The following is a 15,760-nucleotide window of genomic DNA, read 5'->3' on the forward strand; positions in this document are numbered from 1 at the left end:
ACACATGCATGTGCACACACACACACAGGCAAACATAAAGCATGAGCACCCATATTCAGATGCATACGTATCCTCGCAAATACATAACAGGCATGGGTCCACATATACCACCTGTGCACACACACAGCACAAATATATACAGACATGCAAACAAAAAGGAGATCTACGCAGACACATTCAAACACATACTACTACAAACGCGCATGCATACATTTACACATCACATTTTCCAGGCTCCATACGGGCTTGGGGCCATACACTAGCTCACACTCCCTACGCACCCTTGGGTCTTCATGTCAGAAAGAGATAAACAGGGACACCATGAACCAAACTTCACCAAGTAAGGACTTCCTTCACCCTCTTCCATGGACAGTTCCCCCAAACTCTTTTTCCCTTCCTCTCTCTCCAGGTGGGAAATAGCCACATGAGGGGCAACAAAGGGTGGGAGATACTCAAGTTTCCTAGATATCATCAGTCTCCAAGGGTTACTGAACTGGGTGTAGATGGTACAATGGCCAGAGGTCATAAGTCCACGAGGGGCAAATTCCGCCTGGCGCCCACCACATGCATATTCCTGCTCCAGAACAGTGAAAACACAAGTTACACAGAGCACTATTTCCACCCAGGATTCCTGGCTAGGAGTATGGCAAGCAGCACACACAGTAAATAAACAAGGTCTTCTCCCATCTTTCTGACCAGGTGCCCTGACACCAGGCAAGGAGCTGTCCACCAGGCAAGACAGAGTAGGATGTTACATTTTAAAATGTACCTGCAGGGAAAAGCTCTCAAGTTTCTTGTATTCTTCATTTTCCAAACAGATTTTCATTTCTGGCTGAAGAAAGCCTCTCACGTTTCTACCTACATCACCCAATGCGTGTAACTCGAAGGACTGACCAGACCCTCCAGCCATCAAGATCAATCATTTGTTTTCCTTTCTGGAAAGTCTGACTTCTGTCCCCTCCCAAGTTCCCAAACTGTCCATGCCCAGGAGTCAGCATTTTAACATGCTCTTGGGATGACTCTTTGGCACAAGAAAGACTATGAACTCCTGCCTTAAAGAAACACATGCTGTGCTTAATCACTCAGTCCTGTCTGGCTCTTTGCAACACCATGGACTGCAGCCCCGCAGGCTTCCCTGTCCTTGGGAATTCTCCAGGCAAGAATACTGGAGTGGGTTGCCATGCCCTTCTCCAGGAGATCTTCCCAACCCAGGGATCAAACCCAGGTGTCCCGCACTGCAGGCAGATTCTTAACCAACTGCGCCTCCAGGGAAGCCCAAGAATACTGGAGGGGGTAGCCTATCCCTTCTCCAGAGGATCTTCCGGATCCAAGAATCGAATGAGAGTCTCCTGCATTGCAGGTGGATTCTTTACCAGCTGAGCTACCAGGCAAGCCCTAAAGAAACATACTTAAAATTTGAATGTAGAGGAATAAACAACCAATGATGCACCTTTTGCACAGTGAGAACCCACTGGGGGTCTGGAGAAATGTTATTAGAGAGTGTCCAGGTGCACATAGTCTTAAGGGCCCCGCCTCCCCCTCTCCTTCCGGTTCCAGGGCAGGGCACATACAGGAAATCGTCCTGCGTGTTGCCGTTGAAGGTGCCGCAGAGGCCCACGGTGTCCTCCACCCATCGCTGGTCCACCTGCAGGTAGAGCCTCAGTCCTTCGCGGTCGTAGAGCACCCGCACACCCACGTTGGTCCTCACGCGCAGGAACACGGAGGACAGTCTCCGGATCTCAAAGGCGTCTATGCACAGAACGGACAAGGGATGTAGGAAGTCGGGACAAGATCACCCCATCCACCGCCATCACCCGCATAGCCCACGCTCGCCCCATACCCAGCCCAGTCCTCACACACAGTAAAGCACTGCCATAAAGAAGTGAAGCTCTGGGTTGGTTTGGGGAGCCCTGAAGAAATCCTGGTCAATGATGAAATCAGGACCCAGGGATAAGCTACCGTAGCAGCCCCAGATGAGAAATTTCTTGTAGCATTCAGTGCCAAGTAAAGGCTTGCCTCCCTAAGGAATTGGTATGTTTTCTTCTCTAGCAAAAAAGAATTCTGTAACTATCCATTTTTGGTTTTTGTTTTTTCATAGTGGCCACCACCAGGAAGGTGAAAATATGATTTCAGGTTCAATTGTAGCAATTTAAAATTTTAGATTTAGTTGTAGTGAATTTTACACCTTTTGTGACTTGCTTTTTTTTTAACCCCTTTACACCCCTTGCATCTTCACTCTTCTCAGCCTTGAGCCCTTATTCTTTATTTTTTCTTTTTAGTTTTTTTGATGCTATTTTATTTCTTAATCCTTCTGCCATTTTTGTTAGATTTTGTGCTTCCTACAAGCTATCACAAATCCCTTGTGAAATCAGAAAGGATAATAATAGAGTGGAGATGGAAGGCAGCTCCATTAATATCCTTAAGTTAGGAGACGCCATCATACTGCCATGAAACCCACTGCAGTGGGGGCACAGACAGTTCTACAAGTCCAGAGTCCATGTCCCTGGGACCAAGATGTCCCCTGGCCTGATTCACCCAGTACTAGAATGTGAGCTCTTGCCCATGTATCAGTGCTTTTGCCAGAAGAGCCTGGGCTGCTAACTTTCAGCTAGCTCTTGTCCACCAGGGCCATACCGTCTGTGTAGGGTGGAGTGACCTTGTACTGGTCAAACAGAAGAACATCCCCTGCTTGGGTCAAGGTCACCTGCCTCCGAGGGTCCTGATGCAGAATTACTGACACTGACTGGACGCAGACTCCATCCTGGTTCTAGTGAGAGAGGAAGGCCAAATGGGAAGGATTAGTCTGTCTTGCCTGCTGATCCCAACAGAACCCTCCAAAGGCAGGAATTTCAGCACAGTTTGAGGCCAGAGGCAGGCTCCTCACGGTGTCAGAGACCCAAGGGACATTGCTGCTGCTAAGTCACTTCAGTAGTGTCCGACTCTGTGCGACCCCATCCCTGGGATTCTCCAGGCAAGAACACTGGAGTGGGTTGCCATTTCCTTCTCCAATGCATAAAAGTGAAAAGTGAAAGTGAATTTGCTCAGTCATGTCTGACTCTTCGCGACCCCATGGACTGCAGCCTACCAGGCTCCTCCGTCCATGGGATTTTCTCCAGGCAAGAGTACTGGAGTGGGGTGCCATTGCCTTCTCCGCAAGGGACATTAGGGGTCCTCTAATCAAATGCTCTGATCTGGGGAATGAGAAGGCAGAGGCCCAGGCTGGAGAAGGTTAGTGGCAGAAGTAGGATAATACAAATAAAAATGGTAGTCAACCCTCAGGCCATGACACAGAGCAGAGTTGGGCCCCGGATGGCTCAGAGTCCAGTCTCTGAAACACTGGCCTCCCCACTTGACTGCAACCCAGGACTTTAATTTCATCCTTTTATTGGTGTTTGTGTAGCTCTTTCCATGTGTCACACCCTGTGGAATATCAAGTTCCACTCATAAGCAGGCAGGAAATGAGCTAATATTCTCTGGGCCTCAGGGTCTCATCCTTGAAATGGGTAGTACACATTGGGTCCATTTATACTTCCCTTCCACACAGTCATACATGATGAAAGTGATAGATGTAGTTAGTCCCTGACCTCATGAAGAATACATACTCATGAGGGATACAGATTTTAAATAAGGGATTACAAAGTTGGTTAATTATTGTGATCAGTGATGAAAACAGGTGTAGGGTGCTAACGAGACTTAGCCTGCAGAGATAGGAAGGGACATCCTGGGGAATGATAATAATAATAATGTAAAAATAATCACAACAATAATATAACATGTAGTAATACTTTCGATACAATATTATTATAGGGCTTCCCCAGTGGCTCAGTGGTAAAGAATCCTCCTGCCAATGCAGGAGACACATTTGCAGAGCAACTGAGCCCATGCCCCACAACTATTGCGCCTGTGCTCTAGAGCCTGGGACCGGCAACTATTGAAGCCCATGTGTCCTAGAGCCTATGCACAGCAACAAGAGAAGACACTGCATTGAGAAGCCCGTGGACCACAACTAGAGAGTAGCCCCTGCTAGCCACAACTGGAGAAAAAGCCCGTGCATGCAGCAACGAAGATCCAGCACAGCCAAACATAAATTGAAAAAGAAAATGTTTTAAGTCTACAAACAGTAAATGCTGGAGAGGATGTGAGAAAAGGGAGCCTTCCTACACTGTTAGTGGGAATGTAAATTGATACAATCACAATGGAGAATAGTATGAAGGTTCCTTTACAAAAACTAAAAATAGAACTACCATATGATCCAGCAATCCCACTCTTGGGCATATCTCTGGAGAAAACCATAATTTGAAAAGATACAAGCCTGTCAATGTTCATTACAGCACTGTTTACAATAGCCAGGACATGGAAGCAATCTAAATGTCCACTGACAGAGGAATGGATAAAGAAGATGTGATACACACATACAAGGAATATAACTCAGTCATAATACAGAATGAAATGCAAGTTGCAGCAACACTGGATGGACCTAGAGATTATTATTCTAAGTGAAGTAAGTCATACAGTGAAAGACAAATATGATATCACTCATATGTGGAATCTAATTTTTAGAAAATTATATAAATGAACTTAATTACAAAACAAAAACAGATTTTGAAAACAAGCTTATGATTAGCCAAGAGGAAATGTAGCCTGGAAGGAGGGATATATTAGGAGCTTGGGATTAATATACACACACTACTGCATATAAAATAGATAACCAACAAGGACCTACTGTGCAGCACAGGGAACTCAATAATCTGGAATAACCTACATAGGAAAGGAATCTGAAAAAGAATGAATATATGTATATGTATAACTGGATCACTATGCTGTACCCCTGAACCTATCATAACATTGCATGTCAACGAGACTCCAGTGAAATTTAAAAAACAAAACCAGAAAGAATGACTCAGTTTGCTGTACTGCAGAAATTAACACAACATTGTAAATCAACTGTATTTCAATAAATTTAAAAAAAACAAAACAATGATGGCCAGGACAGGGAAGTGAGTCAGCCAACAGATGTTCTGGAGCCAGAACCCAGTCTGCTGTCCCCCCGCTCTGCCCAGAAACAAGAGACTGCAGGGTGAGTGGGTGTGGAAGGACCCGAGGCCCTGCCCTAAACCCCCAGCCTCTCTAGGGGGCGGCAGTCAGCGGTGGCGGGCTGGCTGGAGCCTGGGGTCCCAGCCCTTACCAGGCCACATGGGGAGTTCTGCAGAGTCACTGTGAAGGTGCCGGAGGAGCGGCTCTTGGCCAGGATGTACTGACACGTGGCCGGGAACGTGTAGCGGCGGCCGTCGAAGGTCGTGAAGTGGATGTCACCAGTCACTGAGCACTCAGCTGAGGGGCAGAGAGAGGCAGCTGACCCGGGGGCTGTCCCTCAGGGTGTGCCTCTGCCCTGCGGCTCTGAGCACCCAGAGGAAGCGGCATCCTGTGCCTGGCGCCCTGGCCCTCCCTTTGAGAGCCCCGGTTACTGGGGAGAAGCCCCCCACGTCTGTCTGAAGGGAGACGCAGCTCCCCCTTCCTCTCCCTCTGACCGGAGACCAGGCCCTGAGCATGGAGGCCAGTCTCGGTCCAAGCCCCTACACTCAGGAGGGACCCGGTGAAAAACCCTCCCTGCCGGGGCAGAACAAAACCCTTCATCAGTCTGAGCAGTTCTAAGAACCCAAAGAGGGGCAGGCGGAGCCAATGGGACTGAGTGCGCGCCCCACCCCAGCAGCAGGCCTGGCCCTCTGAGCTCCCCGGCCCTAGAGGCTGTGGGGCTGAGAGAAGGGGTGGAGCCCAAGTGGGGCCAGACGTACCTGGGCAGACGGAAGTGCTGCACACCCACTTGCCCGCAGTGCATGTGCTGAAACAGAGACCAAGCGGGTAGGGACTCACCCCTCCAGGGCTAGGATGGATGCTAGAGGGTTGCAGAGCTCCTTTCCAGCCCTCAGTCTTCCCAGCTCTAAAATGGGTGGTGGAGATTCCACCCACAGAGTGGATCTGATGAGATCTGCGACTCAGAGGTGCTGAGTGCATGCCCTATGTGGTCAGGCTCCTAGACTGTGGAGGGGTAGCCCTGATGGAAAGCCCCAGAAGTCACTGCTCCCCCTCCCCAGCAGTGGACACGGACCAGGAATTGCAGTCTTCTTTCACCACAGAGCCAGTCGGGTACAGGGTCCCATGGAACTCACAGGGACACTCAGCCGGTGCCACACAGCCCCCATCCTCGAAGATCAGCCCTAGGGTGACAGCAAAGGCCCACTTAACTCACCTCCACTCCTGTTCACAAACCTTTCATGGCTCTCCAGGGCCTGTGATAAAGATCACCTCATCCACACTCTTTCACCACCCAGCTCACTTTCAAACTTTCTCCTGTATAAATGCATGGCTCAGGCCAGATCTGAATCCCCTTTGAGCAAGTAATCCCACCTCCAGACCTTTGCTCTGAGAACGACTCACCCCACAAAAAGTGCATGCTGACTAGCTTCTCCTCTCCATCTCTCAGAAGCCTGTCACTGTATCTAGAACCAGCTAAGGGGCCACCTCCTCCAGGAAGCCTTCCCTGATAATATCTCCCCACAAATGAATTCCTATATCTTTTCTTGTCTGAACTCCTGAACTGCTCCTCACCATATTATGCCTCAGACTGGTGTTATATGTGTAAGTATCATCACTGCAACCAGACTCAGATTCCTAAAGTCAACAACTGTATATTTTTTATCCCATCCTCACCAAGCAAGCTCTGCACCACTAGATGTGCTGCAGATTTATACACCATGAAAAACAGTACATGGATGAAAGTTTAAACAAATACATGTGTGATAAATGAATAAATGAATGACTGAATAACTTGTCCCCATCTATACACCTTAAAAAGCTCAATCTCAATGAAATTAAATATCCTGATGAATCTTCAAGAGCTATGACTCTGCCCCTAACCTTACCTCCCTTAAGCCATTCATTCACTCATTCATGTATTGTTTGTTCCTTCCTTCCTTCATTCTACAAACAGACATACTCTGACCCCTGGCTTCACGCCCATCTATGCCAGGCCAGAGAAATGCTGCCAGGCACCCACTGAACCACTAGCATACCATCAGGGCAGTAGCAGCCGTCCACACAGGCTATCTCACTGTCCACACAGGATGCCCGCGGCTGGCAGGAGGCCGGGCAGCAGGCGATGCACTCGTTGTAGACAAAGGCCTTCTCCTTGCAGAGCACCACTTGGAAGGAAGGCAGCATGGTATGGCCTGCCTGCTCCCTTCTGGCCCCAGCTCTGCCAGGACCCAACCAGGGCAACCCAAGCCCTAGGGTGGGGGTCAGAGGGCTTTCTTAGTCCCATTGGGAGCACCAGGTGACCAGGAAATTAGTGAGAACCTGGAAGACCCTGAGAGCTACCTTCACCGTACTCGGTGGCCCCAGGCCAGTCCCTCCCTCTCTGAGCCTCAGTTTTCCCATCTGTCTCATGGGGATGGAACCTCAGGGCTTAACACTGTTGACCACTGTGGTTCTCAGCAGGACAGGACAGTGACCTGAGGCCTGGGAATGCCACCCCCAGCCCCAGGACAGAGCTTGTCTGAATCCCTCCCTGCCCACAACCAGGCTGCACCTACTGCATGACTGTAGCTGGTTCCTCCACCCCTGCAGCGGCCGACCTGCCTGGGCACAGGCCCGGGCATACTCTGCCAGTGCTCTGCACCAGGTGGCTTCATCGCCTGCTGATCTGTGCAGGGAAGCCGAGAATATAAGATTCACCCTGCCGCCAGCCCCCCAGCACCAGATAGAGTCTGCCAGGGCTCAAGGTACCCCTCCCCACCGGAGCTGGGAAAGGGAGCCAGGGCAAGCTGCTAGGTATACAGACCCTAGACTGGAAGTAGGAAAATCTGAGCTCGAGTCTCAGCACTGCCCCTGACTGATGAGACCTTGGTGGGGGGCAGTCAGGCCCCATTTCTGGGCCTCGACTGAATGAGGACAGTCTGTCCCACCCATGCAGATAGGTAAGCATTTCAGAAGTTTGGGAAGCACATCTGCCTGGGATCGTCAAGCTCAGTGGCCCATGTGCTTAGCTCCCACCTACTACTGGGAGAGGTCTCCCCACAGCCCAGTACCACCCTCACTCCTGGGTCCCCACTCACTGGCAGAGATCGCTGGTACAGCTGGCCATGAAGGGCAGAGGGCTGACATAGGCATGGCAGGTGTCAAAGGGGGGTCGCAGCAGCGCCTCACAGCGGTCATACACACCCTGGGATGCGGGCCAGGAGCCAGAGCTGGAGGCTGGCAGGGCCACACACAGCCCTCTGCCTTCACCAGTCCCACACAGCACTCCAATTTGGGCCCGAGGGAGAGAAAGAGGAGGGTGGAGAGGAGACGGAAGGGGTGTGGACACCAACAAACTTGGTCCCCTGCAGCCAGTGACTTTCCAAGAAGTAGACAGGAAACCAACCTAAGCCAGACACCAGGGTGGGGGTAGGGGGCCGGAATAGCGGGGTCGATCCGGGAGCCACACCTGCATGGTTCCTGGGCTCTGCTGCAGGCATGGAGGGCGGGGCAGGGAGGAGGTCATGGGCCCTGGAGGCTGGTTGGGGGCCTGCCCCTGCCAACTGTGCACGAACTCCGCCACATCGTCTGTCAGCTTCCCTGTAGGGCAGAACGAACGGGGGAGGCAGGTGGAGCCACAGAGAAGCCAAGAGAAAGGCAAGGCCTTGAAAAACCAGCCTCCTGAGCTACCATCCCAGCTTGCATTTCCCTACAGAGCCATTCTCCTGAAAGAGTTGTTTGGTAAGAATAGTCAAGAATGCTCAAGACCCTCAAGATTCCCTGGAGCAGCTCCCTGCTGCTCTAAACTCGGAAAAGCAACACCATGCCATCGACAGGGAACAAACGTGTGAGTCTGAACAAGCTCCCATACCTCTCTGAGCATGAGGGTCCCGTGTGTGAATAAGGCAAATCGTCCCCTTGTGAATTTATTGCAAGGACTATATGAGATGCTATGGGTAAAGTGTTCAGTGTGTTGTGGCTACTCAGAGGTGTCACTTCCTCTCTTGCTGGAGTCGCTATGATTTGGTCTAAACTCTTCACTTTAACTTCCTGCCTCTCCAGCTGGAGCCTTTCTCTCCCTGGCTCCCTCGGCCCCTGCAGCCTGCAGTCCCCTCAACCCCTCCATCCCCCAGACACCTTGCAGGGCCAGTGCCACCTGGCAAAGTGTCCATTAGATCCTCACACAACCTAAGTAGAAATCCTCATTACAGCTATTTTACAAATGAGGAAACTGAGGTCCAGAGTGGTTAAAACACACTTGGAAGAGGCCTCTGACCTCCCACCAGGTCTTTATACCATGACCCCAGGGATCTGTGACAAGTTCCTTTCCACTCCTCCCAGCCCAACCTATCCCCCACCCCAACAAAAACCCCTTTGGAGGCCACCTGGCCTAAGCCTCACCATAGCTGGTCACCAGGTCATCCTGGGGGTCGGCATTGTTGTTCCCACACAGCCCATGGGTCCAGCCTAGGAACTCTGGACTCATTTTAACGTAGACAGCTGAGGTACCATCCCAGGCAAGCGTGAAGGCCGACTGATATCGCACAAGGACATAGCCAGCAAGCTGCTGTAGACGCAGGTTCCCCATCACGTGAGGCAGCTGGACCCTGCAGGATACAACCCAGAGCTTCAGGGCATTCACACCACCTCCACCAGCCCAGGCCCTTCACCAGAGGACCACCATCCTCTACCCGTAGGACCCACCATGTGCCCAGGATCAGCCTCACCCCCTGGCCACTGACACCACAGGGTCTAAGGTCTCTATTTTCCTTCCCCCTGACTTCTTGGGTGCTTGGAAGTCCACAATTAGAAAGGGGTTCTTTGGTTTTCAGAGTTTTAAAATTGCTTTTCAAAATTACAATTTTCCTCGCTATCTGGAATCACGGTGAGGACAATCATAGGATTTTGAGCACTAATAGTAGTGACTTTTTATACAAAAATTATTGACATATTTTATTGATGGTGTTTCAATAAATAAAGGGCAGTTAGTTAAGCAGAAAATAATACTTAAAAAATAAAATTGTGATTTCCCTGGCAGGAATAAATCTTAGAGTGACTGAAATTGCCAGTTCCTTTCCCTAGACAGGAGTTTCGGTATAAACAGACATCCACTTTGCTTATATTTTTGGTGGGAAGCAAGAAAGGAGTTGGAAGAGAAAAAGAAAAGGCCAAGAGAGAAGACAAACAGGACATAAAGGAAAGAGTTCAGGGCTCCGGCAATCTTGATATCCTCCCCTGTTTTACTGGCACAGATTCTCTTAGCTTATCTGGAATTTGGCAACATTAACACAGCTGAAAATCAGGAGGAAAGCAAAAGGAGTGTCTAACCAGTCAAAGCTGGAACCAAAAGAGCCATCTACCAAGGCCATTCACAGGGAAACACTTTGGATCTTCAGTTCTACACTTAGCACCAGAAAGCTTGGTTACCCTGTTTCCAGGTCTGAAGCAGGAAATGAGAAAGGGGTGAACGGTCAGTGCAGGAGGGTCCCCCTGACAGCAAGATGAAGCGGCAGCGTACAGCCAAAGAAGGAGAGGCCAGTGAAGAAGAGATGCAAGAAAGATTTCCGAAAGGACCACAGTCTGGGGCCTTTTGATGTAGGAAGCTGGGACTTAACTCCTTAAATAGTCCCTCAGTCATCCCTGAGGTCCCAACAAGGTAAGTGACATTCAAATGACTCCATGCCATCAGAAAAGGGTGAAAGTGTGCTCAAAGTCTGCTCTGATGAGGCTTGAACTATGCAGGATACATTCAGGAAGATTTCCTTCAACTTGTGAAAACAAAAACCTGTTAATCATGCCTATACAGCTATCTGGGAAACTTCACTCATTGCCTGCAAATCCATTGTCTGGAAACCCACAGGGCCTGAGTTCCAGAAAATCATGAGGGACTCATCTTTCTGTAAGCCCAGCTGACTAGAAATTCAGCTGACCTGCTAGTATGTTTCTGCCATAGTGATAGAGATTCTGTTTGCCCCCAGAAAACAACTTGAGAAGGGCAGGTGCCCAGCCATCTCCCACCACCCATGCCAAGGAGTAGGGGAGCTCAGGGCAGAAGGTGTTAGCGTTACCTCACGCCTCCATGGGTGACCTCCTTGGCCAGATGGATCTCCTGCTCACCCGCAAAGAAGAGGCTGACAGACCTGGAGCAGGTGTAGGGGAAGGAGCCACACTGCGGGTCGTTGTGCACCTGGGGGGGGGGGGGGGGGGGGGAGAGGGGCATTTCAGAGGCCAGCGTGCAAGCTCCTGCCACTCACCTGATCCCCAGCTTCGGCTGTGGGCCCAGAGGCACCCTGTTGAGCTCCCACTAATGCTGGATTGCCTCCCGCTGCATGGCAAGCCCCTTTCCTCTGTCATCTCTCCCAGTCCCCACAGCACCACAGGGAGGTCAGAGCTGTCTTTACCTGCACCTCAGAGAGGACGTGGCTCGTGCTCAGAGAGGTGAAGTGATACAGGTGACACACACACACAGCCAGGATTCCAAATCCAATTGTGCTGCCTCCCTATTTCTGGACGTTTTTGTTTATCCACCCCAGCTTATCCCATCAGATTGAAAGCCCAGTTACACACTCACACCATCTCACACTCATAATGAACAGAACACACATCTCATAGGTGCATCACAGGGCACTCTCAATGCTCACACTATAAACACGCACTCCTATCACCACCCTGGTAGAGGTAGCTTAGCTGTCCCCTACACACACATATCACTCCTGTGTTGCCTGTCACATGTGCGTCTCCTCTGCCCCCGCTCAGACAGAACCTACACCTCCAAAGCCACAGGACCCAAGCAAAGTAGGCAGGGGCTGTCAGAGTTTAGGAAGAAGTCTGAAATGTATCTCTGCCAAATGTGAAAATCCATCCCATGAGTGAACAAACCTTCCACTAGATTATTGTTAAACATGGTTAGGCAGGCTGGAGCCATTTCAACTAAAAGTAGGACCTGTGAAGGCCATTCCATAGCCTAAATATTTTTCAAACTTTTGCGACCATGGTCCATAGTGAGAAATATATACACATATAAATTAAATAAAACAAAACGTTTTACAAAATAATATTCACCACTATTAATGTGTAATGCATTCCTACAATATTTTCTACTTACATTCTCTTTTTTCTTTATTTTCAAGGTAGTTATGACTTATTAAATTCATTTCATAACTTGTGAATGTGTGGCATCCCACTGGTCTAGGTAATCATAACATGTGTGTGTTAGTCACTCAGTCATATCCAACTCTTTTTGACCCCATCAACCTAGCCCACCAGGTGCCTCTGTTCATGGAATTCTCCAGGCAAGAATACTGGAGTGGGTTGCCATTCCCTTCTTCAGGGGATCTTCCCAACCCAGGAATCAAACCTGGGTCTCATGTATTGCAGGTGGATTTTTTTTTTTTTTTTACCATCTGGGCCACCATGAAGTGACATAGTCATGATGTGTGATACCCATGCTACTCTGAGGCAAAGAGGGTCAGGGTCCCTGGTCCATCCAGGACCTGGCCCCCAGACAGTCCCTTGGCAGGCCTATGCCTGAGACAGAAGGGGCACACCCAGCTGGCATAGGGATGACAGTGAGCACCATGGTCTCCCCCATCTCCCAACCTCTCAGCCTTAACTCCACACTGGCCAAGGTGCCCTCCAGCAGAGCAGCCTCCCCAGCTAGACTCTTCTCCAGGTAAAGAGAGTGCCCGCAGATGACTGCCCACTTGACACACAGGGTAAATGTGAAAATCAGATCTGTCCGACCATGAGACTGTGACTCTCACATGTGTTCATACACAAGACAAGCTTTTACTGAGCATTAATCCAGGTACTGGGAATAGCAATTGAAAAGACATGGTCCCCCTGCCCAGAAAACTTGTATCTGGAGAGGAGACCAACCCAGAAACAGATTTTTGTAAGAGAGACACAATGATAGGGTAATGATGTGGAACACTGGTTCCACAGAAAGGAGCCCCTGAGCCCACTCAGGAGGTCAGAGTGTGCAAAAAGTCTCCTTAGAAGAGGTCACCCTCAGGTGAGTCATTCAGGACCTCCACCATTTCCTCTGTGGCACCACGCTCTTTCTTATCTAAGGTTCATACCATAGCACCCAATGTTCCTTTGACCTAGAGTGTTCTCCTGTCTATCCCCATCCCTTCACTTGTCTAGCTCTAATTCATTCTTCTAATACCAACATAAATATCACTTCCTCCAGCAGGAAGCCCTCCCTGATCACCATCTTTCCCAATAGGCGAGGTTAGGTTTCGATCACATGCTCTTCTAACCATTTGACACTTCTCTGTTGCACTCAGTGGCATCTGAAATGATTCATTTGACTTGATGTCTGTTTTCCCCATTAGACTGTAAGTTACATGAGGACACAGACCATATCTGTGTTGTTGTCCACAGGGCCAGCACCAGGCCTTGTGCCAGGAAAAAGAGTACAACTATGCACTTAATAAATACTTGGTGAATGAGGGACTACGTGAATTGCCAGGGGCAACCAGAACCATGGAGTGAGAACCATGGAGCCTTCAGCTCCCTCCGGGTGCAGAAGCCCTGGACAGGAGCTGGGAGGGTGAAGCAAAGTGCCAGCCTATTTAACTCTGCCAAGCAGAGCCCAGGCCATCCACGCCTTCAGGGCCTAGAGGAACCTTCCCGAACAGGCAGGGAGCAGTGAACACCTCACCTGGACTGAGAAGATCTGCCCCTCAGGTTCATGGCGCCCCACCAGAGTATAGCTGCCCTTCCCAGACAGGTAGTAGTAGAGGCCATCAAATGTCTCCACGTGATGCTGTCCCCACGCCCGGCAGATGCTGTCTCTCTCAGGGCCGGCATTGTACACTGAGCCAGGGACAAAAAGGGCATCCCTCTGTAGCAGCAGTGGACACTGAGCTCAGGGCTAGTGGGTTCCACCCCCACTCCCTCTAGCCCAGACCCCTGAGTCTCAGGTCCACAGCTTTTCTTAAACCTGTGACCCCTCCCAGAGGTGGAATGGAGCCCAGACTCACCCATCTGGCAGCGCGGCCCAGTAGCATTGAAGCGCCTGCAGTCACAGAAGGCCGGGTGCACACATTCGCCCCCGTTGAAGCAGGAGAACAAGTCTGCAAGGAAGATGCAAGGCATCGCTCCATCAAGCTGAGAATGGCAGAATCCACTGACGCAGCACCTCCGTCATGGTGGGACCCCAGGCCCACACCCTCCCAGAGAGACATGGAGCTCAGATCCCCATCACAGGTAGCCCCAACTTTCCTCAGGAGCTGGCTTTGATGGGGCAGGAGCAGGGTGCCTCAGACAGCTGCCCTACCCTCTACCTAATGGGTCCTAAAGTCTCAGAGTACTGACCTTCGGTATGTATCAAGTAGACCCCAGGCCAGCCCCACCTAGGCCTTCAGTTTCCTAAACTAAAAGTCTTGGCCACTAAGCAAGGAAGGCATCAAAGCTGTGAATACGGAGCATGAGGGGTGAGCAGGAGCCTGCCCAGAGCTCTTCATGGACTGCTCTTCCTCGCTGCTCCATAAGCTTAGGGGAGGAGTCCATAGCATAAACCAGGGGAAGTGGAGGGGCTTCGCTTTGGAATGTAATAGAAAGGAAGGCCACCGAGGATGCGAGGACAAAGCAGAGTGGAGTGTGGTGAGGGAGGGAGGGATAATGTGAGAAGAGGGACCACAGACAGAGACCAGGTGAGAGGCGAGGCCACAAAAACGTAGAGAGAGGCTACAGACACAGAGTGAGATCCAGGGGGGAAAGCACCACTAAACAAGAAGCTCAACCTCACTGGAGTCAGCCAATGTGAGGGGGGACAGCCGCTGGGCCGTGGTCGTGAAACAGGACATTCCTCAGCCCAGAAGGAGAAGCAGAGTAGAACTGGAGGCTGGGGACGGTGGAAAGAGACCCCCTGCAGGGAAAAGAGGTGCCAGGAGGCCCCGAGAAAAGCCCCAGGCTTCCCTCACAGGGCTTTCTGCAGGCGAGGGCCTCCCACGAGCCACAGGGAAGGAGGGGCACTTACAAGATGGTGCACATTTGGCCCGATGGAGCCGCCTTTCCCAGGAAGACATGGCCAAGGAAGCCAGGAACTCAGCTTCCTCCTTTTACAGATAAGAGACAGAAGAGAATTCATTCAAGGGCTGACCTCAGGGATGGCAGGCTTCCTGCAGGTCCCAGCCCTTCCTGTTCACTACCTGGAGGAAGACAGGCCCGCTGCTGCTGGGTGCCCCAGTTACCCAGCCCACCTCTGAGAGGCCTGGAGGCAGGATTTTCAGGTGGTGTGAGGCCTGGCTTACACCCTCCCGAGTGGCATCTCACTGGCAGGCTGGGGAGGCCTGTAGCCTGAACACAACCCCCTCCCCTCCATGCTCCAGTGTTCCCCGGCCTCCCCCGACTCCCTCCCTAGTAAACCTTTGTGTGCTCCACAGACCAGCACAAAACCACCTTGTCTGGAGAACAAACACAACACCTCCTCACCACAGAAACCGTATGGGGCAGAGCTGAGAAACAAAGGCAGCCCCTCAACCCAGGGCAGGGGAACATCCCCCACCCCAACTCAGCTTTTTGGGCTCTTCTATCAACAAAAACAATGCCTCATGGATCACTACCTGCCGTTCTCAGAACTCGTCCAAGTCGGAACTCTCCCCAATACCACAAATCTGAGGACAAAGGCAAAGCCCCGCTGAGATCCTATTTTCCAGACCAGAAACCCCATCCCATGGTCTCTTGAGATATGAACATCTGAAATCAGGACTTCCCTGAACATCATTTCACTGTGTTC

The 15,760-nt window shown here is 50.8% G+C and overlaps 1 protein-coding gene across 13 annotated transcripts in view; it reads right to left on the reverse strand.

Moving 5' to 3' along the window:
* The window catches only part of OTOG (otogelin), an 87,432-nt gene that overhangs the window by 64,474 nt on the left and 7,198 nt on the right, over positions 1-15,760 (reverse strand). For all 13 annotated transcript variants that reach the window (XR_009693570.1, XM_061146561.1, XM_061146598.1 and 10 more), the window contains 14 exons: positions 15,002-15,080; positions 14,004-14,096; positions 13,682-13,836; positions 11,082-11,200; positions 9,415-9,620; positions 8,483-8,613; positions 8,112-8,218; positions 7,590-7,699; positions 7,071-7,199; positions 6,107-6,215; positions 5,793-5,839; positions 5,186-5,331; positions 2,635-2,767; positions 1,572-1,749 (listed from right to left, as the gene is read on the reverse strand). Coding sequence is in view for 12 of the 13 variants with exons in the window: in XM_061146561.1 (XP_061002544.1) it covers positions 1,572-1,749; positions 2,635-2,767; positions 5,186-5,331; positions 5,793-5,839; positions 6,107-6,215; positions 7,071-7,199; positions 7,590-7,699; positions 8,112-8,218; positions 8,483-8,613; positions 9,415-9,620; positions 11,082-11,200; positions 13,682-13,836; positions 14,004-14,096; positions 15,002-15,080 (1,742 nt within the window). In the remaining variant the exon portion in view is untranslated. The remainder of the gene's footprint in view (positions 1-1,571; positions 1,750-2,634; positions 2,768-5,185; positions 5,332-5,792; positions 5,840-6,106; positions 6,216-7,070; positions 7,200-7,589; positions 7,700-8,111; positions 8,219-8,482; positions 8,614-9,414; positions 9,621-11,081; positions 11,201-13,681; positions 13,837-14,003; positions 14,097-15,001; positions 15,081-15,760) is intronic.

This window comes from Dama dama, chromosome 1, assembly GCF_033118175.1.
Source record: "Dama dama isolate Ldn47 chromosome 1, ASM3311817v1, whole genome shotgun sequence".
Taxonomy (NCBI): Eukaryota; Metazoa; Chordata; class Mammalia; order Artiodactyla; family Cervidae; genus Dama; species Dama dama.